The 24,776-nt window shown below is 50.0% G+C and overlaps 7 protein-coding genes across 7 annotated transcripts; 3 read left to right on the top strand and 4 right to left on the bottom strand.

Moving 5' to 3' along the window:
- Positions 1–3,268: 3,268 nt before the first annotated feature.
- N7515_005391 (uncharacterized protein) lies at positions 3,269–5,165 on the top strand (the record flags this gene model as incomplete). Its single annotated transcript, XM_056666135.1, has 3 exons — positions 3,269–3,290; positions 3,359–4,063; positions 4,123–5,165. The coding sequence occupies 3 exons, from the start codon at positions 3,269–3,271 to the stop codon at positions 5,163–5,165; spliced, it is 1,770 nt and encodes a 589-aa protein (XP_056519731.1).
- Positions 5,166–5,424: 259 nt separating this feature from the next.
- Positions 5,425–9,160, top strand: N7515_005390 (uncharacterized protein; the record flags this gene model as incomplete). The annotated part of the gene is made up of 9 exons (XM_056666134.1): positions 5,425–5,516; positions 5,571–5,799; positions 5,856–6,233; positions 6,281–6,467; positions 6,518–6,580; positions 6,628–7,080; positions 7,223–8,126; positions 8,187–8,864; positions 8,920–9,160. 9 exons carry the CDS (start codon positions 5,425–5,427, stop codon positions 9,158–9,160), a joined length of 3,225 nt encoding a protein of 1,074 aa, XP_056519730.1.
- Positions 9,161–9,223: 63 nt separating this feature from the next.
- N7515_005389 (HAD-like domain-containing protein) lies at positions 9,224–10,102 on the bottom strand (the record flags this gene model as incomplete). The annotated part of the gene is made up of 3 exons (XM_056666133.1): positions 9,224–9,670; positions 9,709–10,027; positions 10,083–10,102. 3 exons carry the CDS (start codon positions 10,100–10,102, stop codon positions 9,224–9,226), a joined length of 786 nt encoding a protein of 261 aa, XP_056519729.1.
- A 612-nt stretch (positions 10,103–10,714) lies between these two features.
- Positions 10,715–12,634, bottom strand: N7515_005388 (sphinganine-1-phosphate aldolase DPL1; the record flags this gene model as incomplete). The annotated part of the gene is made up of 5 exons (XM_056666132.1): positions 10,715–11,195; positions 11,243–11,725; positions 11,782–11,915; positions 11,985–12,462; positions 12,540–12,634. 5 exons carry the CDS (start codon positions 12,632–12,634, stop codon positions 10,715–10,717), a joined length of 1,671 nt encoding a protein of 556 aa, XP_056519728.1.
- Positions 12,635–13,236: 602 nt separating this feature from the next.
- On the bottom strand, positions 13,237–14,873 carry hcsA (homocitrate synthase; the record flags this gene model as incomplete). Its single annotated transcript, XM_056666131.1, has 5 exons — positions 13,237–14,200; positions 14,251–14,318; positions 14,375–14,455; positions 14,521–14,753; positions 14,813–14,873. 5 exons carry the CDS (start codon positions 14,871–14,873, stop codon positions 13,237–13,239), a joined length of 1,407 nt encoding a protein of 468 aa, XP_056519727.1.
- A 2,368-nt stretch (positions 14,874–17,241) lies between these two features.
- N7515_005386 (putative C2H2 finger domain protein) lies at positions 17,242–18,469 on the bottom strand (the record flags this gene model as incomplete). The annotated part of the gene is made up of 3 exons (XM_056666130.1): positions 17,242–18,009; positions 18,060–18,199; positions 18,250–18,469. The coding sequence occupies 3 exons, from the start codon at positions 18,467–18,469 to the stop codon at positions 17,242–17,244; spliced, it is 1,128 nt and encodes a 375-aa protein (XP_056519726.1).
- A 5,210-nt stretch (positions 18,470–23,679) lies between these two features.
- Positions 23,680–24,137, top strand: N7515_005385 (transcriptional regulator family: Helix-turn-helix and Homeodomain-like HTH; the record flags this gene model as incomplete). The annotated part of the gene is made up of 2 exons (XM_056666129.1): positions 23,680–24,032; positions 24,119–24,137. The coding sequence occupies 2 exons, from the start codon at positions 23,680–23,682 to the stop codon at positions 24,135–24,137; spliced, it is 372 nt and encodes a 123-aa protein (XP_056519725.1).
- Positions 24,138–24,776: the final 639 nt, after the last annotated feature.

Genomic DNA, 24,776 nt, shown 5'->3' with positions numbered 1-24,776 from the left:
GACTGTGCAATGCAGAATGTGTGAATGCAAATGGTACAGAGAGAGTGAGAGAAAGTAAGAGTAAGATTAAACGAAGGTGAGGAGAAGAGAGAGAGGGCGATGAGCAAGAAGCGTAGAGTGGGGAGAGCTGACGGCGATTCCCTGTAAAATTACAGGGGATCCCGATGGGCGTTGGGTCGAGTACATGTACCTGTACTAGGTACTTTATGTTTTGTATTGTAGCACTCTGAATTCATTCTTTTCGCTAGTTCTATTGACTTGTTCTCATTCATGAATAGGACTGTATCAATTAATTTAGTGTAGTTATCAATAGAAATTGTCATGATTTCTCTTAATCTCGGTGTAGACTCCCAGGACTGTATGTATCTGTGACTCCGATACAGTATTGCCCCGTAAGTCATTCTGTCTCAGGGCCTTTTGTTCTTCTATTTGTAAACTAGTTTCCCTCAGATCCCTTTTCTTTTGCATTTCTTTTTCTACGCTTTGTTCTCTGATCCGTCCCTATTAATATACATTATTTTCATAACTACGTTAATTCCAATACCCTCAAATACCCATATAATATATCCGTACAATACACATACCGTGAGGAGAAATGGGTCCCGACTCCCGAGTCCAGACTTTGCTTTCCCCTCGAAGCGGGTGTGATCGGACAATTAATGTTTGGCTCTATTACTGTGTAACTAGTCGCTCTAACTACACAGTACTGTGAAAGAGCTGAAACCAAGGAGCTAAAAGAGGGACATTCTTCCTTCCAAGAAACGAATCCCCAATGACGGCCAATCACCCGGACGCTGACTATTTTTTCTTCCCTGTCCTGAGGAATGCCACAGCTTTGTTTGCCCCTCATGCAAAGAAATAAATGAAATATCCTGTTACTAGTGGACTCTTACTCCTTTTAGGGAGAAACGGGGCCAATTCTGTACATATTAACTACCCGTGATCTCCTGGTTATTCCATCTCTGTTTCTATTCAAGAGGAAGCCTCTATTCATCTATTGAATACAAACAAAAAAGTGCTCATGTCCTGAGTAGATTCCCCTCTTGCTTTTTCGCCTCTCCGCAGCTGCATGGAAGCTCCATTTCTCCCAATGGAGCAATGGAAACACCCCCGTCAGCCTCCGGGGTGTATAGTTGTATTACCCCGTTACCCTTTCGGCTCACCTGGTTGTAGTACTGCGTACCTTGTGGGATCAATTCACCTCTCCTCAATCAGACCCCAGATCAACATTCCCGTAATCATCTCAACCTGCACATGTGCGTAAGTGTAAGTAATGACGCTGGTAAACGTATTTCCATCATAAAGGAAAAGACGCCCCATACCGTGAATCCCTTGCGCCAAAGCTCCCAAGACTGTCGTACATGGATGTAATCCAGTCTGAGACAGGGGCAGTTACCATGGACTGTGTACAATGTACCCTAGCCAACTACTCTCCCATTGTCTGCCTTGCCTCGAATCCGATCTGCATCGGTAGTTTAGTTACGGATCTCCACCATCCGATCTCCACAGGGCCTCTCCCGTACCTATTTGAGAAAGACTCATTCGACACGTCGAATATCGTGTACCACAGTAGATATGTATCGCTACGCCAGTATATATGCGGTAACTCGCTCCGTACTCCAATCTCCAATAAATATTCTAATTGGAAAACCCCCAAATCAACCCACCATAAATAAACAGCACTCCATCCCAAAACAACCTCGCCAAACCGTCTCCGCACCCTCCACATCCCTGGCCCCCCTAGGTAATCTAACAGACGTCTACGACGCCGCAACAGCCAACATAACAGCCTCACTCTCAACCGCACCAGCAGTCACAGCATCCTCCTATGCAAATCGCCGCATCGATTGGCGTCCGCCACGCCGTCCTGACGAAATCCTAAGATCTGACCGCGGTAGCCGCACATCGCCGCCGTCCGTGCCAGTTTCCCCACAAAACCGCTGACCGTCCGTTTTGCAAAATGATTCCGGCGACGAGGCCGAGCTTGCTGGTTCCATCGGGCAGGTTATTGCGTCCGGCGCCGTGGACTGTAATACTGAAGATATGGATGCGGACGGTGTCCTGCCTCACTGCGGACGGTTGATGAGGCGGCGGCTCGCGTTGCGGTTGTTGCAAGGGGGGCGGCTGAGGCGGGTGTGCCTGAGTATGTTTTGCTTACCGCGGATGGGACGGTTGAGAATTGAGATGGCTGTTGCGCGGGGTTCGGGGGGATGAGGTGAGGAAGTTCGTGGAGGGCTTGGGGGCCCAGGCTGTCTCCAATCTGAGTGTAACTTATAATAGTTTCTGTTAGTACTCTGTTGACTTCGGCAACTTGTAAAAATAGTACAACTTCAACCACGGCGAATATTTCCTTGAACCCTGGTCAATCTATGAGGCTATGGTTAGCGCTGTTGGGATCTGAAGCACCGCTGGGACCGTAAGAATATGAAGGCGGCTCTCTCTAGCGCAGAAGATATCGGGCAATGCTGTGATCTCTGCTATGATTATCCACTGCTGTCGCTGTCGCTGTCACTATCATGCCTATCGAGGCCAGACTCCGGAACTGTCAAAGACCGCGACGAAATCTCTTCCAAACCAAAACCCTGGAGTAGCAGATGCAAAATTGAAAAGACGCAATATAGGGGTCTCGATGGGATTATACCGAGTGAAGTGCTGCATCAGACATCAGCACGCATCCCAGTGTAACCCTAGGTTTGTCTCCGGAGATCCCTCGGCGTTTTGTCGTTCTCGCGACTACAGTAGTTACTCGTGCATCTGAGATAGTTAGTACGATCTCCCTCTAGTTTACATTTCCTCTGCAAGTCCTCGAAGAACACGTCTGAAAATGAAATACCCAGGGTTTTGTAGTGAGGCTGTAGTGATGCTGGCTGCCAAATCGTAGACCAATGAAAGCTCACCTGTTACCGCAGACCTCTGGACGCTTGGAGCGGCTGCGGCCCCGGGTGAGGAACCCGGGTGAAGACTAAGAGCACCTAGGTACCCTCTGAAACCACTGGATTTTAGGCGACGAATCGATGATTCGAGCGCCCAAGCTAATCATATTCATAGAGCACTGTGCATTAGCCCAAGCTCCTGTGTGGACCGATTTGTGGCCTCATCTGTGACTTGCGCGCCGACTTGAAAGAAAAGGAAAGCGTACTTGACGATCGCGTGCAGCCCCCAGTCAGCCTCTGTCTTTAAATCACTGCTAAATCCCCCAGCGCTACACGAATGCTATAATTTGACACGTTATACCCATGGATCAGGTCCCAGTGGCGCATGACAGACCATGCAGCACAGAAAGCCCGCACGTAAGGCCTCACTCTTCTAGCACTTCACAAGGAATGAACCATAACTGATTTGAGCTATGTGCAAATAGTTACGCCCGAGAACTATACGAGGGCAATATTCTCCCTTTCAAGGCGGCTGTCGAATACTTCTGCCTTTCCGGGAAACAATTATACCGACCCCAGAGAATGGATGCTACAAGATCGTAGCCTTTTCAAGTCGACGAAACTGGAAGATGATGCCATTCGCTTCGCCTCGAAGTCTGAACATCCTCACGATCTAGTGGTGGTTTATAACAGCGCGCAGAGAAAGTGGGATGTGCAAGCATATAGACAAGAGCAACACGCGGTCTTCTCTGCTGATACGTCTGTCCCAGCTAGCGATTCGGGGCAAATTGTCTTCATCCGAGGCTCCATATCACCGTCGTGGGTGTCGGCCATTGGGAGCAAATACAATATCGATCCAGAATTCTTTAGGCGACATATGGATTTCCTCTGCGCAAGCATCCACAGACATTCGTACGGTTTTCCATCCCTTCCAAGCACCTCTAACAACATCATTCGACTGTGTGTGAGCACTCTCCTTCATCGCGATGATTTCGGCGGACAGGACCTCCAGTCACAACGATCACATCATTCCGCTGAACTCAGGAAATACAAGATGCGACAGCTCGGCTCTACCAGAGTCTGCTGCGGAGATTCACTGGTACGCGAGTACTCCACTATATGCTCGTCCTTCTCCGTGGTTGAACAATGGATTTCACTTTGTATCGCCAAGACAGGCAAAGGCTGGACCGGTAAGACCTAGGCAATGATATACCCAACGACGAGAACGTTTGCTAATACCTGCCTCCAGTTATTGCTTGGATGGACCAGGGTAGACCCTTACAGGAATCTCCTCCGGGACCATGGACAAGTCACTTCGAATCCCAGGCTACACCACTACCTGTTCTCCAACATCATCCGAAAATGGCGTTTCGAACCACTCACAATCGCCTAGATCAGGAGCTGAAAGCTTCCGCAGAAGTCCAGCAAAGCACTGCCCTTTTGCCCTTACAATACGATTCATTGGTCGCGCTTGTTAATCTAGCCCGTCGTGCCCCTCGAGATCCGCTTGCAATGTGCATTTCTCTGTTCACACATGCGGCGTTCTCCGAGGTGCAATTTTTGAATCTCCTAGAGTCGAAAATTGAAACTCAGATAAACTCCATAACTGAAGGGGTTTCCGCGGATGAGTTGCTGGGAACGCTTCAATACTTCTTCCACATTCTCAACCGACATGCGCAGCAGTTGAACGATAGCACTCGTGCACTCTCCAAGTTGGCTGAGCGCAGTAATCAAGCATTGGACGGACCTAGGTTGGACATTCCGGGCCCGAAGAGTACTACGTCGCCAGCATCTGGCATGGGTATACGTTGGCAGACTCCAGAGACCGAAACGGCGAGAAATTTTGGGTTTAATAGCTCTGAGAGTGCTTTTACAACGAAAGGCCTCTTAGAGGATTATGCACAGCTCCATGTTCGGTGCATGGAGTTGTCGAACATGTGCACTCGAGGTATAACCTTGGCAATGAACAAAGCTACAATTGCGGAGTCTCGCAAAGCAATCGAGCAATCCGAGCGACTCAAGAAGTTGACTTTGCTTGCGACACTCTTCATTCCTCTTACGTTTAGCTCCAGTTTACTGGGGATGAACATTGATCTCCTGGGCCAGAATGCTGTAAAATTCTGGTGGTTTTTTATCTTGTGTATTCCAGTCACTCTCTGTTCCTATATTTTGTTTATTTGGGACTACCAGGCTATGCAGCAGTATTGGGCGAGGCTCCGGAAAAGGCATCGCAGTACGGGGCGTGATCTGAAGGCTGGAGGCAGCGAGAAGGACCCAAGTCATATTGTGTGATACTGGTGTACCAGCGAAGAGCCGGTATGTTCTACAATTGGAGGGATAATCACACAGCTAGATGTTTGCCAGAATACTTAACACTACCTAAAATTTGATCCTGAATGCGTTATCAACGAAACACGCCACTGCTACTGTACTTCTCCCGTAGGTCGTACTCCGAAGAGGCTAAGGTCTAACCCTGGACCCTGGCATATATAGTCTACCCCGCTTCAGAAGTCCAGTCTCATCCTCCTTTCACTCTGAAACGTCGCATCCTATGGCTGCTATAATGACTCCATCATCAGGCCTTGCGAATACTGGCTGCCTGAAGATACTACGAGATTCAGTGAATGATTCCGATGGAGTCGAGTAAGAGAAAAACGCCAAGACTGATTCTCCACTTGTAGTAACTTAAATTTATAGCATTGTCCTGGTTCCTGGCATCGGTACTATCTCGCCAGAAGAATGGCCATTTGCTGACCCAGAATGGCTTTCCACTCTGCCCGGCTCCTGCGGTGAGGCGCGAATCTTTGCATACGAATATCCTTCACCATTCCTAGGCACCAAGCCTTCATGGGAGTCGATGTTGATGCTGGGATACGACTTGCTTCAGCAGCTCGGTGATGCGCGATCGCAATCAGACTTGGATGAAGTATGAAGCAGGATCTTTCAACCGTACTGGGTTCTCATGATTGCTGACTTCCCTAGACTATCACCAAACCAATACTGCTAGTCTGTCACAGCTTAGGTGGTGTTGCAGTGAAGCAGGCATTGTGTGTTGCCCACAACCAGTTTCTTCGGTACGGATCAACTGTCAACGCTGTAGCTGGCGTTATATTTTTGGGTACTCCGCATCGCTATGGCGACAAAGCCACGAGCTTTGTACGGTTTCGAGATCTCTTTGAAACGACGACTAGTAAGAGCCTGAAGATCCCGAACGCCTCTATGGAGCATGAAGGTGCCATTCTACTCGACTTAGCAAGTAGATTCGAAATGGTCACTAACAATACTCCAATTCTATCTGCCTACGAATTGCGAGAGTCGAAAACCAGCTTAAGCCATCGCGTCAGAAGTACCAACAAGTTAGTATTGAGTTCTCGGCTGAGCTATGAATGCTAAATCCCAATACCCAGTTGGTCGACCGTGACACTTGCTCGACTCATATCCGGGAGGAAACAATCATCGGTCTCAACCTAAATCATCATGACATTTGCCAGTTCACCAAAAGCGTAGGTGGCGAAGGCTTACCGGAGCTACATAAATTTCTGTACGAGACTCTACATGATGCTGGGCGTCTTTTCGTGTCTCGACTTGAGTCTAGTAGGCCGCCAACTCGCCTGAAAGCTTCCGAATTGTGCTAATGCTCTCAGCTGAATATCAATACGCAACAACGAGTGCTTACTCACCCACGATGAGTGAACTACCACAGAGAGGTAGGTTAAATCTCATATTTCAGTGTTCCCATGCTGATGCCAATTAGTTGAGCAGTTAGAGCTCACCGAATGGCCGTCGAACCATGCAACTGAATGGCCCTCAAATGGAGCAACAGAAGGAACTTCTCTCTCTGGCTTCGAGATGATACATTCTACAACACCAAACACCGAAACTTGGAAGTCCCTTCACTTGCCATGCTTCCTTTTCAACACCCATACTGCAAACAAAGATTTCTGTGGCCGAGAAGATATCCTTGGGCGTCTTGCAGCCGAGCTGTTGCCTCCGAAAAACATGGTGACAGCGTCTAGAAGCTCTGTGAAACAATTCGCACTTTGCGGGTTTGGCGGCATTGGGAAAACAGAAATAGCCCGTGAGTTCGCCCGACGTCATAAAGACTCCTTTGATGCAGTATTCTGGGTCGTAGCCGACGAGGTTGCAAAGCTCGACTACCATTACCAGCAAATTTCTCTAGCGCTAGGATTGGAAGATCCATCCGAGTGTAAGAGCCAGGTTGTCAGCAGGGAGATTGTGAAAGGGTGGCTTTCCAATCCTCGGAAAGCATCTATCAGCGACAGATGAATTTATTCAATACGGTGAGACTAGATCGGAAGCTACCTGGCTGCTCATTTTCGATAACGCAGATGATCCCGTGATCCTAGCGGACTACTGGCCTCAAGGCAGTGGATCAATTCTTGTCACTAGCCGTGATCCATTGGCAAAATGCATGTTTACAAGACGACCTACTGGGCTAGATCTCGGCCCACTTTCGCAGCGAGACAGCTTGTCCCTCTTCAACCATCTTACGACAAATACAAGCGAGGCAGATGAGGACATAGCGCAGCGAATTTCCGATGCGCTCGCTGGCGTCCCTCTTGCCATCTCCCAAATGGCCGGAATTATCCGTAGGCAGGAGCTCACGTTGTCAGAGTTCTTTGAGCTTTATACAGATCAAGAAGAACACGCCAGTCTTTATGAGACAAAGTTCGATACGAATTTGGTAACATATCGTCATTCGCTTGCGACTGTGTGGGCGTTTGGGAAGCTGAAGCCTCAAGCGCAGCGACTGTTAGAGCTGATTGCATTTCTCGATCCAGATGTCATTGGAGACGACTTGCTGATGGAAGCGGCAGTGAAACTGCTCTCCGACGGGACACCGTTCAAGAAGCTCCACTATATTGAGGCTCGAACCGATCTTTTACAGTCATCTCTAGTCCAAAGAGATAAACAAAAGCAACAGTTATCAGTCCATCGCATCGTGCAAGATGTGATCCTGGCAACGATGGATGTTGAGAGGAAGCGGTTCCTGTTTGACCAAGTCGTACGCATTCTCTGGGCGGACTGGCCTTCGGCTATGCCCAAACCATCCAGAAAGCCAGAGCTACCGGAGCCCAAATCAACCGGGGGCAGGCTGTATGTTGGCAGATGGCCTGCCTGTGCGGCAATTTATCCCCACGTCCTAAAGATACATCAACTCTGGCCAGCCATCTCAGAGCCCTCCGAGGCCACGAGGTTGCTTTTCGCAAAACTACTGAATGAGGCTGCATGGTACGTGATATGTAGACTTTCCGCCCTATTTCATGCTGCATAGCCTAACATGACAAAAAGGTATCAAAAGGAGCGCGGAAGGACGAAGCAATTCGACGGCTTCTTCGAAACTGCGCGCAGCATCTGCGAAACTTCCACACACCCCGATCGCGATGCCCTCCTTGCAGATATCTACTTCTGCCTGGGAGCTATTGCGATGGACGCGAGTGAATTTGACACCAGTCGCATTTACAAGGAACGTTCTCTCAATCTAGTGTCCAAGATCTGCAAAGAACTAGAAACCGCCGACGACAGACTATACCTCGCGTACGCGGAGCGAGGCATCTCACGCATCCAGGACAGAAGGTACGAGGAAGGTGAAGCCGATCTCAAGGAGGCGCTGCGGATACGCAAAGCCCTTGGTAACTACGTTCCGCGCGCGGGTGAGGCCACTCTAAGCTGGTCGCTCCTTGCACAGGGCAAGCTTGAAGAATGCGATACGCTTCTCTCGGACAGCTTGGCAGGCAGAGAGAAGGCCCTGGGCAAGAATGACACGGAGTATTTCCGGACTGGACTGATTCTGTATGCACTTGGTAACCTCCGTGCAGCGCAGGGCTTATGGGATGAGAGTTTCGAATACCATGACAGAGCGTGGCGCCATATGCGCGCGACGGTCGGCGACAGAGATTTCTATACTGCGAATGTTATCCATAAGATGGCTCAGCACCTGTTTCGGTCAGGTCAGCACGAGAGAGCGATGTAAGTGTTTCCCTCCGATATGACTTAACGGGGCATTTTGGCTAAATCTGCTTAGTACGATGGTGAATGCGGCGCTAGACATTTGGTCAGTTGATCCAAGTGCACACAAGAATGAGATCGCTCGCACGACCTTCCTCAAGGGGAAATTGTTAGAGGCAATGGGCAAGACTCAAAAGGCCTCTGTTGCTTTTAGAGTTGCCTGTCGTTTAAGAAGGGAGATCACCAAAGAGGATCGGGATATGAAGACGTTGACGACCGAGGATTTTGATGGAATTATTGCTTTCTGGTCTCGCTGATGCATATACTACATACGGAGTGAACAGTAACTACTCACAATATAACTAGGCATAACAAACCAATTAACCCTCAATCCCATACTTCCCATAAGCAAAATCCTCCAAACTCCCAATACACTCAGCCCAACCATCCCCAACAACCCCCAACAACCCCTCATTCCCAATGCCAAACACCCCCGACCTCCCCGCCAACACATCCCCAACCCTGCCCCCATACTCACCCATCACAACAGAATGCGGCACCCAAACAACCCTCATCCCAGCCCGTCTCCCAGCCTCCACACCAGCAACACTATCCTCAAAAACCAAACATTCCTGCGGCAAAATCCTCTCTCCCCCAGCCCGCACCACCTCATCATTAATAACCCCCAACGCAACCAAATAAATATCCGGCATCGGCTTCCCCCTCCCTCCCAACCGCACATCATCACCAAGCACCCTTCTCTCCCCAAAAACCCTCAACAGATCCCCCGCCTCTGCCCCGGAAGTCTTCAACTCATAGCTACGCGTCTTAGTACTAGAAGCCAAGGCGAGTTCGATGCGCACACCGTTAGCATTGCGCGCACTGCTGAGTGTTGAAAGGAGTTCCGCTGCGCCAGGGAGGGGTCGACAGTCGGGGAAATGGAGATGCATTTCGTTTCTTGATTCTTCGGCGAATTGGGTGCGGAAATGGGTAGTTTGGCAAAGTTGTGGAAAGTGTCGCTGTTTGTGGAGTTTGTGATGCCCATTAGTTGGGCGCGGAGTGAGTCGGGCATGGGTGGGCGGTTGTATTTTTGAAGTAGGCTGTTGGTGGTGCCGGTTATTATGTCTTCGGTGTTGAGGAGGAGGCCGTCCATGTCGAAGATGCAGGCGCGGATTGCGGGGAATCTGGGGGAGTTGTTAGCATGAATCTGTCTAAACTGGGGCTTGGAGGGGATCTTACTCTGTCTCAAGGGGGGCCATTTTCTATAACCTGATATACACAGGCTGTAGGTATTGGTGGTAGTAGGGACTAGGGAGTGAGCGAAATATGGTGAATGAGATCTGAGATGGTTAGGGGGATTTCTCAATGCTTCGGATTAGGGCCAAACTGGGCATGGTCTTTTACTAGGGTAGGGTTAGGGGGGCATAACTGTTAGCCTCGTCAACGTTGTCGTATGATATAGTGACTCTTAACGTCTCCATGGCGACACCCAAGTTCCAATTAAACAAATGCTACTTATGTCTGTTATTGCCTGCAACATCATCGTGTGAGAGTAAACAAGCAAGGCCGAAGGAAGCCATGGGTCATCTGATGATGGAAATGGTGGTAAAGCTAATGGGGGGGGGGGGGGCAGTGGCAATAACAGAAAAGACAACTTCGAGGTAGGCAATTTACGTAGATGTATACAAAGCGTCAATCTCATAATATTATATGCACAACGATCTAACGGAACTGACGCTTTAAGAATATAATCTCAAAACTTGATGAAGGCAACGCCACCGCCCCCCATGTGGGTCAGGTAAGGACAGCTAGGACAGCTAGGAGTGTTCGGACAGGCTAAACAAAGATACAGAGAAAGGAAAGGAACGCGATCATGCTTTGTACAGAGTATCCAAGAACCCTTCCGCCAGACGGCTAACGATAGTCTTATCAGGGATACTACCAGCAACACCGTACAGGGCAGACGTATCACCACGCTGGAGGATATACGATTTTCCCTCGCGCTTGCGCTGCTCGGCCTTCTCAAGCTCTACTCCGATGACTTCAGTCAGATCAGCGATGAGCTGCTCGACAGCCTTGGCGGTTGGGATGGTGAAGGCGCAGTGGATGGCAGGTGGGGACTGCAGGGCGTTGAGATGCCAGCCCTTGGCAGAGAGGTCGTCGGCGATATCGTAGATGTCGATTGCGCCGTTCTTGCTGCGGAAGGCGACTACGCTGACGATGGGGTTGCCGATGACCTCCATGTGTAGCGAGATAATTGAGTCCGTCCGGACGGCTGCTTCAAACTTGCGGGCTGCGTTGATGATCTCCGTGCAGCTGTTAATGTATCCGGTTTCGCCCACGCTCATTAAGCTGGCCCAGCAGCCGGCGATGAGCGCACCGGGGCGGGAGCCGGCTACCGAGGGGAGGCGTAGACGCCGCCGGACCAATCGGGGTAGATGAAGTACTGATTGTTGCGGTATAGCTTGTTACGGTAGAGCAGGACTGAGTTACCCTTGGGTGCGAAGCCGTATTTGTGAGTGTCGACACTGATGCTGGTTACGCCGGGCTGTCGGAAATCAAAGCCTCCTTCTTCTTCGTAGGGTGAAGGGAAGCCGGCTTTCTTGAGGAGTGCAACGACAAATGATCCCAGGCAGCAGTCAACGTGAAGCGGGATCTTGTACCTGACGGCCAGACGCGATAGGCCGGGGATGTCGTCAACGATACCGTGGGGGAAGTTGGGTGCTGAGCCGACGAGAAGAACAGTGTTAGGGTTGATCAAACGACGAACAGCATCCACGTCGACCTTGAACTCTGGCTCGGGGCAAGGCACACGGTGCAACTTGATTTTGAAGTAGTTGCAAGCCTTGATGAATGCTGCATGGGCTGTATCGGGAATAATCCTGGCGTGCAAGTCAGTCATAGCGTCAAATAAGTAGAAAATGTAATGCAATCTTACATCTCGGGCTCAGTAACACCGCGCTCCAAGAAAGCCTTTTGTCGGGCGGCCAAGCAAGCCATAAGGATGGACTCAGTACCACCGCTGGTGGTAACACCGGCGCCATCTTCAGGAGCATTGAAGAGAGCCAAAACCTAGCATATATGTTAGCCAACCAAGATCCTGCACGATACTGCATGTCATAAACAAGAAGTGATGCATACCATAGCGACAACCTCAGCCTCCATCTTCCGAACACCAGGGAAAACATCCGGATGAATTGGGTTCGCGACACCGAACTGTCCGAATGCCTCAGTCTGAAGTTTCAGCAGCTCTTCACCTCCATGATAAACAGCCCCGCTAACACGTCCATCTTCCCAACGAGTATGTTCAAGGCCAGCCAACTTGTCCAGTTCCGCGCGGACTTGTTCCGGCGACCAGCCCTCCTTGGGCAACGCAAGATAGCGCGTAACATCCGGTCCACTGTTGACAAGCTTTGCTTCGAGTTTCGTAATAGCAGTGCTGACCTGTTTATCGACCTGGCCACGGACACCCGGTGTGCGCAGGAAGAGGCCGTAGCAGAAGAGCCGGAGCGAGATGTAGATGTTGCGGATGCTGCCGAGGATGCCGTAGCCGCGGACGGAGTAGAAGGTCTTGCGCACGAACCGAAGAATAAACAGGATAAATACAATATTGCGGATACTAGATTGCGAGTGTGTTAGTACTGAGCGCTGTTTTCCATTATGGCCTGATTTCGCGGGGAACGGGGCTCGACTTACAGGTCGAGATTCAAGGCGGAGAGATGGGCACTGGAGGCCCGGCCGTAGCCGGCCAGCTTGTTCTGAAGAGCGACTGGCATCATTGAAGAGCTCATTGTGACCCCTAGGAATAGTCCTGAGATAGAGATGGGGAGTGGCAATGGGAAGGTTGCATTCCGGTACGTTTTGACAGGTTGGGGCTAGCGTGCCTCGGCTGCCACATGAAACAGGCACTCGACTGACATTCACCAGGAATGAGACAGGGATTTAGTATGAAGAGTTTAGAGACTGTGAATATCTCTTTGTATTTCAATGCTTCACTAGATCTACACCATTGAGCTATTCATGGGTTGTGTTCTACCTCCACTGCTCTATCTCCTCTGACGTAATTAGCCCGGTTTACAACTAGTTAACTTACGACGATATCTGGACCACATGTCAAAAATTGTGAAATACATCGTTGGGCTCTTCTGCGCTTATGTACAAAGAAAATGTAAACAAATCTCCCTCGCTTTTGAGTTTTCATTCAAGACCAAAGAAGAACATAAAGACAATCAGACCCTTGGAGATGAAATGGCAAAAGTTTATAAAAGATGCCCTGGGTCACGTGAAACAGAAAACATGAATAGAAAAACCGTCAATCGTCAAGAAATCCGCCAGGCCCGCATGTTGGGATAGGAGGATGTGCGGATGCAATGCAACTGGCTAGAGAAAGCGTCTATGCTTGAATACCGGCAGCCTGGGCGGCCTTCAACTCGTTCTCCTTGGCAACAAACGCTGCGTGCTCCTCAGCAGTCAGATCAAACAAAGGCTGGTCCTCGCCAGACTTGAGATTGCGGTAGAAGGCACGGATGATGCTGTCGGTATCGTCGAGAGCCATGGGGCGGATATCACCCATGGCCTTGACCTTAGCAGTGCACTCCTTATATTCATCGTCAGTCATCTCAATGTTGAGCTGCTGGGCACGCGACTTGATGGCGTTCCATCCGGTCAGACGAGAAGCAAAGTGAACGTAACGGCTCATGCCGAAGTCGGCGGGGTCGATGATCTCGTAGGTGCTGGGGTTGTTGAGGATAGCCTTGGCGTGGATACCAGCCTTGTGGGTGAATGCACAGAATCCGGTGATGTAGTTGTTGAAAGGAATGTTGACCTGAACGGCCTCGGCGACGAGATCTTCGATCTCCTTGAGCTTCTCCAGGCGGTACTTGCCCTTGACGTACTCACGGTCGGCAACCATCATACGGGCCATGAGACCGCCGAGAGGGGTGATTCCGTTGCGCTCACCGATACCGAGGACGGAAGTATCGATGTGAGTGGCACCGGCCTCAAGGGCGCAGTACGCATTTGCGATGGCGCAGCCGGTGTCGTTGTGGAAATGTGTTTCGATATCGCAGCCGACAACGCCACGCAGGACGCGAACAAGCTCGTAGACCTGGCGGGGGGAAGCACAGCCGACGGTATCGGCAATACCAACACGGTTCACGCCAACCTTGTCAACGGCGGAGTAAATAGACAGAAGATCAACCAGATCGGAGCGGAAAGAATCCTCGCTGGAGAAACGGATCTCAATACCCTTAGACTTGACGAACTCGATAACTTCAATGGCGGTGTTCTTGATGTAGGTCATGTCCTTGCCGTGAGAGTGCTCACGGAGGTAGGAGGAAGTACCAATGACAACATCACTACACTCAATTAGTTTATGTTGAAACGTAAGTTAGAAAATGTGACTCACACTCCATCGACACCGGTCTCAACAGCGATGCGAGCATCATCCATGTGGCAGCGAATGTGGGTGAGGATCTATAGCTTCGGTCAATAACGGATTATCACGAGACCCAACCACAACCATAACGTACCTTGGCCTTCAAGCCAAGCTTGCAAATGGCCTCGCAGTCAGTACGGGACTGCTCTGAGGCACAGGGGGAGGTAAGCTCGATCTATATAAGCACATTGATTAATACTCTGATCATAAACACTGCACAACTCTGTCGCGATGACTCACGTAGTCAACACCAAAGTCATCGAGAGCCCGAGCGATCTGAATCTTCTTCTCGAGGTCGAAGAAAGCATTGGCAAACTGCTCACCCTCACGCAGGGTGGACTCGATAATCTTGAAGCGGGAGACATTGCTCAGGAAATCGGTGACGCCAACGTTGTGGCCGTAGGGGTTGCGGGATGCGGAGGGGTGAGGGTTCTGGCGGGTCTCAATGCCAGTGAAACCACGGTGATCGCCATCTACTCAGCGGTCAGCACTGCCAATGGATAACTCTTGACGGCATGTTCCAATAACATACTTGCGTCAACGACGTGACCGTTGGTCTGCCCATTGGGCTCGGAGTCGGCACCGGTGCACATGGTGGATAGTGGGGGTGACTGAGGCGAAAATGTCAAATTGGGATAATGATGAGAGAATTGATATAATAAGAGAAATTCAAGTCCAGATAGTCAAGATTGAGACTTGAATATTCTGGTAAGTTGGTGGTTTAAATGCTTTTCTAACAGGAAAAAAAGAAAAACCTTGGAGTCATAGTCATTGGCGTTAGTAGCGCCGAAGCAGCGGGCGGTGAACACCGACGTTGCCCCCTCGGTGGACAAAAAATTTCACTTGTGGAGTCTCCATGGTGGGGTGGAGGGCGTATGATAGGATGTTGGAGCTCGACTACCGTACACGGCTAAATTTTACTGGAAATTGATTTGTAGGCTTGCATGCAGAAGTCTATCATTGCCGTTTTCCAGCCTCGGATTGTCCCAGTAGAATCTGTTGAAATCTACCAAGCGCATGTGTATGGACAACAGTACTGTAGATGACCATTCGCCCTCGGCCGGGAGCGACATCGGACCAGTCGTGGAGCTGCCCAGGTGTGGGGTCTGACTCATAGTCTCGCTTTGAAATTGGGACTCTCTCGTCCGTTAGTGAGTTAATAATGAACACCTTTTTGTTTAGATAATTGCACTTTGAACATAAACTTGCATGAATATTGTGTTAATTCACACAGTAGTTAGACAAAGTACTGTGTACTGTAGTTGGAAAATAACCTCGGATTTGACCGTTTTCACCAATCGCCTCCCAGCGTTGGTCAGCATGGTAATGATGTCATCTTCATTATCAGTCTGCTCGTTGGCTGGAGCTCTCCAGTGAAGAGAAATGATCTACGACATAGATCTGGAATTAAATCCACCCCCGGGATTCAGGAATCTGTTTATTGCAATCCTAATTGATATAAGCTGAGTGGTACACTAGGCAGTGGCACAATAGGCACCTGGACACACACTCTGCATAGCCGAGATTAAGGTTCACTCCCATACTTTCTTATTCGAGCCACTTGTTGTATATCGCATCTCCCGTACCCGTGGATAGCCCTATCTATAGGTACTGTACATGTGATGTTGTCTATCTGTGATCGTGCAATATCCATGCATACATAAGTTTATGAACACTTGTACGGACTAATGCATGGAGATGTCATGTCCGTGGACAGGTAGCACCGACTTGAAGAGGCCTTGGCCAACCCCTGAGGCGCCGAACGATTAGGGCTTTTGTTCATTTGGATTGTTACACGCCAGATGGCAGCCACCGCCCACCATCCATGCACTTGGATACTGTAAACCGTCCTTGCGCCATTACTCTGCATAACCAGATCAAATGTGCCTCTCTCCATGATGTTGACCACTGACGCCTCACAAATCATCCTGAATCCGCGGAATTGTCCGCCGCGCAAACAGTACGTGTGACAGAATTTAGGTAGGGCCACGAACTGATCCAGGAGGTAGCAGCAGAGAGAGGGATGATGGCTCCAAAGAATAGCATGGTGAGTTACTGTGGTTGACAGGGCGTAAGTTACATGCGACTGATAAACGAGGGCTTTCGGGAACTGACTGGATTCCGATATAATGAAGCTGTCGACCATTATCACGTGAATTGGCCTGATGAATGGAACCTCCAGAAGCTGGAGGGCACATAGGGAGAAGCTTAGGTCTTTTACACCTCCATTGCCTCGTTGGTTTGGTCCATCCGGTATGCGGAACTTCGGCCTTGAAGATGCTGACAATAGGCAACCTAAAAAGAACTCACGTGTTCCAGCTCCGTACAATGACGATAATGCAAGGGTCGGTATCATGGCGGAACTAGACTTCAGCTCGAGAGCTACGAATAACTACCGAGTCATGCCCGTAGAAATGTACATGCTTGTAGGTAACTATTCTCTCCGACTAGGTCTATCTGATACCCAATATAAACGCTCAAGCACAGGAGATGAGAACAATTGGATAGAAGCAAGAATGATTAGATGTATAGAACAATAACAGCAGCAAACCCATAAACTAAAAACCCAGACACCTGCAGGAGTCACCTATCCCGACTCCAAACCCAAGACCACAGTCCGAACCCCTCTATCTATTCCATGGAGATCCTCATCTGATCGTGTCTCGGTGAAGCCCATATCCAAGTAAAAGAAAAGGGCGAGATGATAGCTATGAAAACAATAAAGCCCAGTGGGAAACACGATCAGACCCGTTCCGGACTCCTTCCAGCGCGCTGGTTTCCCATATAAATACAGACGGACAAGAAAATGCATAAGAATCAATCAAAGGACATATGAAATCAATCGGGAGATATTGATATCTCTCGTGGGAATCATGGGGCTTATGCAATGAAATGATGAAACAAAGGAAAATAAGAATAATAAGAGAACTCAAGCTGTGGCAAAGCATCGGTATGTTCACATCATACAGCTGTAGACCATGAATTATCACCTCGGCCCTTCATTTCGTAGTTCTCGGGCTCAGTGCTCGTAGGCCGCCGGATAGTAGAATTCGGGAAGTACATGTGCGGCGGCATCGACGTCGGGTACGCTGGGCCTGTGGGCTCGGGGTAGGTAAAATCGTTGGCCGATCCGGGTGATGGCATGCTACCGTGGGACGGTGAGGCCCAACCAAGACTGGTCATGTGGGGGCTGCCGTTCACACTGTTGGGACGGTGATCACTATTCGCCGGAGGCTCGAGAGGTTGCGGTGGAGCGTATGGATGTGAGGTCATGGATGGCCGAGCATGGGGCGCACTGCCGTAGCTGGACAGCGAGGGAGAGGTCGCAGTTGGGGACGCCCGAGGGCTGCCTTGGGGGAAATCACCACGCACATGAGGCGGAATAGGTCCAGTGCCCATGTAGTAGTCGCTGGAGCGGTGCATGTTCAGCGGCGGAAGCTCGCCACCTGGAGACATAGAGGCGTGATGTGCGGGTGACGGTGTAGAGTTGATGGACGCGTGCTCAGAGAACATTCCTTCGCCAGGGCGTCCACGATCCTTGTTTTGCCGCAACTGGGCTTCAGTTTCAGCAGCAGCCTCTTCGATGGTCCCGGTGTGGTGATTTTGATGTCTTGTCAACGTCGTACGGCGGGTGAACGTCTTCTGGCAGTTGGCGTAGGGGCATTTGTAGGGGCGCTTGCCGGAGTGAATGCGGCGATGTCTGGCTAGTGAGGACGAGTCGCTGAAGGGCTAGGTGATTGTTAGATCTAGCTAGGGAGAGGAAAAGGAGTGATACATACCTTGCCACATCTCTCGCACATATGCGGCTTCTCTCCAGTGTGTACACGGGAGTGAACTGTCAAGGCTGAGCGCTGAATGAACTGCTTTCCACAGCCAGGCCACTCGCAAGCGTGGGGTCTCACCCCGGTATGAATACGTTCTGAGAAGAGGTCAGCGGCCACATGTACTAGGTTTCACGGGCATACATACCATGTCGAGCAAGGTCACTGCGTCTTGCGAAGCCTTTGTTGCAAGTCGAGCAGTGAAAAGTCTTGGGCGGTGGTTCGACACCCGCCCTCCCCTGAGGGACAGGTTCCTGCTGCATCTGGGGATCGCCAGCGTAGCCCGTAGGGGCATATGCCATTCGAGGGTTTGAGCCCGTGGGCTGCGCATAATAAAAGGAATCGGCAAGTCCGCCGTCCATTTGCATGGGTGGGGGACCGTGGGGGGATATGCGCCGACAGGGTTGTCCGAACCACCTGATTCGTTCTTCATGTTGGGTGAAGCTCCGGTGTGCAGCTGTGCACTCTGTTGAAAGTACTGTTGTTGTAACTGCGCTTCGGCGGCGGCGGCGGCTGCAGCGGAGTTTTTCCTGTTCAGGATGGTCGTGAAGTCCATGACCCGACCCAACACCTAGCCAAGAAGCCGCGGTCAAGGACTGCTTTCGAAGACGTCCTCCGACAGGCCTTCCACGAGCAGTATTTCCACGGAGTGTGATACCTCGATCCAATTGTAAAGTCCTTCGCGCGTAAGGACCGGTCGATTCGACGGTGGCGGCCGTTGGGACGATCACTGGGAGGTTCGGGTACGACACAGATAGCAGACTCTGTAGGTCAGGATAGTCAGCACTGACGTTATACAAGACAGTATATCGGCCTCGATACGATGGCAGACAATTCGCAAGGAGTGTGAGGCGCGTGGGAGACCTCGGTGGACCAGAAACTCACCCTTCGTGGGCCTGGATTACTAGCTCTGTCTTTGAACACGCCGTTCCTCAAGGAGGAATGAGACGGGGTAAATTCTCCACTTCCCTGCAGTGGAATGCAAGGTTGCGTAAGAGCTAGCGGGCAATGATGGTCTCGGGTTCTGCCAGATCCTAGCTCGCTTCCAGAGAATGATGTTGTGGTCGGCTGAAGGCGGAACGCGTGAACGTGTGTCGGTGTAGGCCAACGAACTATTCTTCAACTATCCCTGTCAAAGCTCCTATGTGAAAAAAAAGGTCCATGGTCAGCATCAGATGAATATGCTAATAACGGTTGCCCTCCAACGCTTTCTAACCACAGTGCTTTCGCCGTCTCCCGTGATCTTCTCGCCCCTTGTGCACCACATCTCGGCGTAGAAACCAGTCAGATGCCAAGTCCAAGACAGGCGAGAAAGATTACAAAACAGTACACATATGGAATGACCGCGTTTTCGAGGCTCAAGGGACAGCGCGCGACGTCGGGCAACCAAGGCGAATAAGCGAGATGCGTCATCGCTGGCAAATCGCGGTGAGGGCAAGGAAAGCGAAAACACACCTTGTAGAGATGCTCGAAGCTCGGGCGATCGAGGTATGGGGTGTATGGCAGAGGGTGGCTCGAGGAAGGAAGGCGAAGGAAATAGGTCGAGTGAGGTTGCGGTTGAGGGATTTGCGCGAAACCAAGTGGGGGGTGGAGAGAAGTGGGAGGCAAGAAATCAAAATGACTGACGAAAAAAAGAAAAAAGGTGAAATATAAGGAAAGCCAAGGGTTGAGGAGGAGAGTAAGAAAGGGGAGGGGGGAAAATATTATGTTATGTTATGGAGGTGATATTAGGTGTGGTAGGTGCCACTCCTCTGCATACTACATCATTATTTACTTCTTCTCTTTGTTTTTTTTTCTATTTCTCCAGTTTGGTCTTGATCGGAGTCAATGTCAAATCTTACAGTTACCTACATTTTGTACTATATACTCCCATATGTCTGTATATTATTCGACCTGATATCACGGGCAAGAGTCAAGACCTCTCCTCAGCCCCTACTTTCTTTCCAGAAGGCTAGTTCCCCTAGTCGGACCCAGCGAAGCCCGCTAGAAGGAAACTTGGCCGCACCAGAAGGACCCGTCAGCAGGGGATCCACAACGTGGCCTTCTCCCCGTGAATGGATACGAAAGGCTGATCCGAGCCTGAATTTCCCCCGATGTTAGTCTCTTCGGAGTCCATACTGAATGTTCGAGATTCTACGACAGTACTCCAGTACAACGCATTGTCGATTGGTTCTAGTGTGACGCTTGCTTTTCCATCCCATGACGTGAAGGGGATATCGGGCTAAGAGGAAGCTAAGGTATGAAGGCGTAATCCAGTCCCATTCTCAGTTAGCATGAAAAGGGGGGAATGAATGGCCCAACTAAGTATGGCCCCTGAAGCTACAAGAAACAGTACCTTCATATGCATGAATTCCTCATCTGCCGGCTTCTGCGATATCATAAAAAACTACGGAGTACAGTGATAAAAGCAAAAGAACTCAGTGATTAACCTTGATGACCTGCAGGCGTCTCATGGTGCAACATATAGAGTGAGTGATATAGTCATATTTTCCCTTCTCTGATGTACGATTGGATATAAGCAATCCATGGGGCATGAACGCGGAGATTGCCTCACCATCTCGATAGTCTGTTCCGACTATTGCTAGCCGCGAAGCCGTCGAAGGCTAAAATGGGAGATTTGCATTCCTTCTAGAAGGTTTGACATCACACTAGGGTCGCCTTGTAGTTGTACTCTGAGCATGAAACATCATACATGCGTTACACTGGGTAGGACGAAAAGAACTTTCTTCAACTTCCCTCATGCCCTCTTCTCTCTCAACTCTCTGCTTCTAATTCTTCTAATTGTGGAAGGTGGAGCCACCTACATCGGTAGTCACATCTCCATCTCGCCCCTTTTCCGTTCCGGGGGTAGACACTAGCCTGGCTTCAGCCTCCAGGAACCCACACTCCACTGCCACAAACACGGCACAGACGACTCCGCCAAGCCTCTCCTGACCTTCTGGAAGGCCACCAGAAGGATTTTCGAATCTCCATGGAAGCCGTAGAAGCCGCAGAAAAACCCAAGAAAATCACGCGCGGCCCCCATCCTGCACGGTGCGGAGCCTTAGCCAGGAGATCCTCCGTGAGCCTGTGCGCTATCACTTTGAGCAGAATACGATAAACAATACTCCGTAACAAGCCCAAAAGCCCAAATTGTGTAAAGGGGGCCCTGGGCGCCACCTGGTCCAGTCATATCTTCTCCCCTTTCAAGACTATTCCCATTATTTAGCATGATCGCCTACTCCTCCCACCACTTTTCTCCTTCCCCTCTTTAAGCTAATTCACATCCCTGACCATCGTGACGAATGTGACGACACCCTCCTGCATACACTTTCCAGGTTTCTAAACCCGGTCCTGCGGGGAGTCGCGGAGATTATCTCCTGAATATCCGTTTGTGCCGAGTTGCTGGTCATGTGTCTAACCCAATGACTGACATATATTTCAGTTCGACTTGATTATTTTGTTTTTCCCTGTTTTTGGGCATCAATGTTTTTGTTTCATTTATTTTTTTTCGTTACTGTAGAAAAGAAATCGCACTAACGCGCAACCAACGCACATTGGATCGCTAGACACGGGGCGATTCCCACATGGTTGTGGCTGAGACGTGTCTTGGTGTATCAGCTCCCACGCTAGTCTCCATATTTCTAATAGTAGAACATTATCCTTCAGCCTGTCTCCGTAGGCAACCCCTGGAGTACTGGACAGGTCAGTTTCGTGTTTTAGGACTGCAAGGGCGGGTGACAAATTGGGAGAAAACTCCGTTCATTTGTATCCTCGATAGTTAGCGACCTTGCTTGAATTCCTTTTTCTTATTGGTATCATACTGTGTAAAGTGTAAACCACAGAAAGATGCAAATATCCACTTCAGGAACAGCCGACGCTATGACCAAAAGGGTCCCATTTTTTTCTGTTTCTGCCGCAGATTCCACTCTGATGTCACGTTTCTCCTGGGGAAACTGAGCACTGGCCCTAACTGGCCCACTGATATTCTTAACAGTTAACGCCAAAGAAATAGTCCGCTATGGTCAGCGCTAGCTCCTCTAGGCGTGGCGAACGCTGCAGATAATCTTCTCAATCTAAAATGACACAAAATGTATCAGACCAGTGGCGTAGGGAGCTAATGAGCTAATGTCTTAGCACTTGGTATGCTCCGCGCTCCACTGACAGACTCGGTCCGTTGGAGTCTTGGAGAGTCAAGATGAAATTTAGACTGAAACAAAACTTCTATAATAACTCCTCTCTCGTTTCAGTCTGGACTGCTGCTTCATCACATGAACAGTTGATTCTGTTTGAGGAAGCCCCTGCCCCTAGGGTGTTTTCTCGCGATTCGGCTTCCCCGGTGATGGCCCGATAGGGATTGTCTCCAGGGTACAGAGTATCCTAGCCAGGCTGCCAGAATCGTTAGCTCCACATGGCCTCACATCCGCTACATGTGTCTATATTGATCGACGTTCCATGTCGATCGATCTTCAGGGGTTCCATAGGATCTTCGCCATGTGGTCTACCCCTAGGTATGGAGTACTCCGTGCTGGCGTCTTGTTACGGGTTGTAGTCTCGAACAGGTCACATGGAGGTACGTAGTAGTAGTACTAGCCTTGTTTCGGGGGCAAGTGCACGTCCGCAGCGGGAGCGGTCTTGCGCTTTTCCCAGGTCCGTGGCTTGCAGCTGGCCCTCAGGTCCGGGCATGAGAACTATATATCTCCTAGGTGCATGGAGGATGCCCGGATGTTACCAAGGTATCAGCCCTATTTGTATTTGTAGGTATTTGTGATAGTCAACGACTTGCCGGGCAGTGTGCAAGATCTGTACCTTTTCCAATGGGAATACTGCCTAGTGTCCATCCCGGAACCTAGAGAGTCTACATTTGGAAATATGGGGATGTTCCATGCCGCGCCACCCACCTATGTTTTCCATGAGATACCGTACTCCATAGTTATGCAGTCTTCTGGGTGAACACGGCATTCGGCCTCAATCTCCACTGCATTTTGAAGGGGAATTCTCGAAACACCGTATCCACTCAAATACCGTATCACTACCTTACCGTTGAGCACAAGACGACTGAATTTTCTTTTGACTTACGAAAATCTAAATACCCAGCAAGCCATCGTGATCTTACTGCAACAGTATGAACCAAGCTTCCCGCCCGATTCTGAAGCTGAAGATGCCGTTCTTCAATGCCTTCTCTTCTGTAGAGATCAAAGTGACATCTGATTTCGTGTCGAGCGTTTGTTCGCTTGAGAATTGGTGAACGCTCTTGTCATTTCATTGTGATATTCGACGACGAATATAGCGAATTTATAACGATCCCAAGAGCAAATGCGTTTCACGGGGCCACAGAACAAGAAGGACTACTCCACTGGGTAGCCCGTCGCTTTTGTGTGTACCTCGCTCGCTTGCTGACCACCCGATCTGTTCCCCCGACGCCAGTGATTCGCAAGAAAGACGAGAATCTGTTGCAGGGTCTTGCTTCTTGCTCAGGATCGACGTAACACTTAACAGTACCATTACGTTGAAAAAGTTTCCCGACACCCGCTAATTTTTAGCGCGTTTTTATAGAACGCGTCCCAACCCCCACTTCTATTTTTTGTCCTACACAACCATGGAACGCTCTTTTGGCACCGTTATTAGTGGCAATAGGAGACCAAATGCGGAGCTATCGCCTGAGCATTGCGCTGCTATCATATCCAAGCATGAGGACGGCCACAAGCCTACTGAACTTACGAGCGAATTCGGCTGCGCGCGCAGCACAATTTACGACACCCTCAATCGCTTCAAGCAACACAACGCGGTCAAATCCCTACCTCGCAGCGGGTGCCCTGTAAAGATTAGCCGTCGCGCTGAACGCCAGATCCATCGGTTAGCTCGCCGGCACCCTAATTGGAGCTACCACGCGCTTCGCTCGCAGCTACCCAATCCGCCATCCAAATCGACCATTCGGTCGATTCTCATCAGGTACGGGCTTCGGAAACGACGTTCGAGGAACCGGATACCTTTAACGTCCTCTGGAGCGCGCTCAGCGCGACGGCTAATCCTTACAGGGCACCCGCTGCGAGGTAGGGATTTGACCGCGTTGTGTTGCTTGAAGCGATTGAGGGTGTCGTAAATTGTTCTGCGCGCGCAGCCGAATTCGCTCGCAAGTTCAGTAGGCTTGTGGCCGTCCTCATGCTTGGATATGATAGCAGCGCGCTGCTCAGGCGATAGCTCCGCATTTGGTCTCCTGTTGCCACTAATAACGGTGCCAAAAGAGCGTTCCATGGTTGTGTAGGAAGCTCTATGGTTGGTGCTGAAATATATTTTTGAAAATGGTAGGTAATTAGTTAACTAACTAGGGAGTGTATGAAGACCTGGACAAAATCCAACAAGCGGGGCGAATGGGGGTTTGGGGCTCACTAATCCCAGGCGCTCATATGCTAACTAGGTGGTATCTGCTGAATCGACCCGTGTGCCTCGGAGCATGTAGCCTTCGAGCGTTCCCCTCTTCACTGGTTGATTAACTAACTACGGGGTGCACAATGCTAACTAGTTGGATTACAGGCAAGTTGAAGGCTACCTAGCCTGATATAATGTAGCTTGACGTTACACTGCTAAACCTGGCTAACCCGAATATGGACTTTGATGACCACGCTAATATGTCCCGCATTTGCTTATATTTCTCCTTATTGGTGGCAGTTCTGTATAAAGCGGATAGAGCCGATA

This window comes from Penicillium bovifimosum, assembly GCF_028826915.1.
Source record: "Penicillium bovifimosum strain IBT 22155 chromosome Unknown utg000005l_segment0_segment0, whole genome shotgun sequence".
NCBI lineage: Eukaryota > Fungi > Ascomycota > Eurotiomycetes > Eurotiales > Aspergillaceae > Penicillium > Penicillium bovifimosum.
The sequence above is the reverse complement of the archived record's forward strand: the minus strand, read 5'-3'. Positions and strand labels throughout refer to the sequence as shown.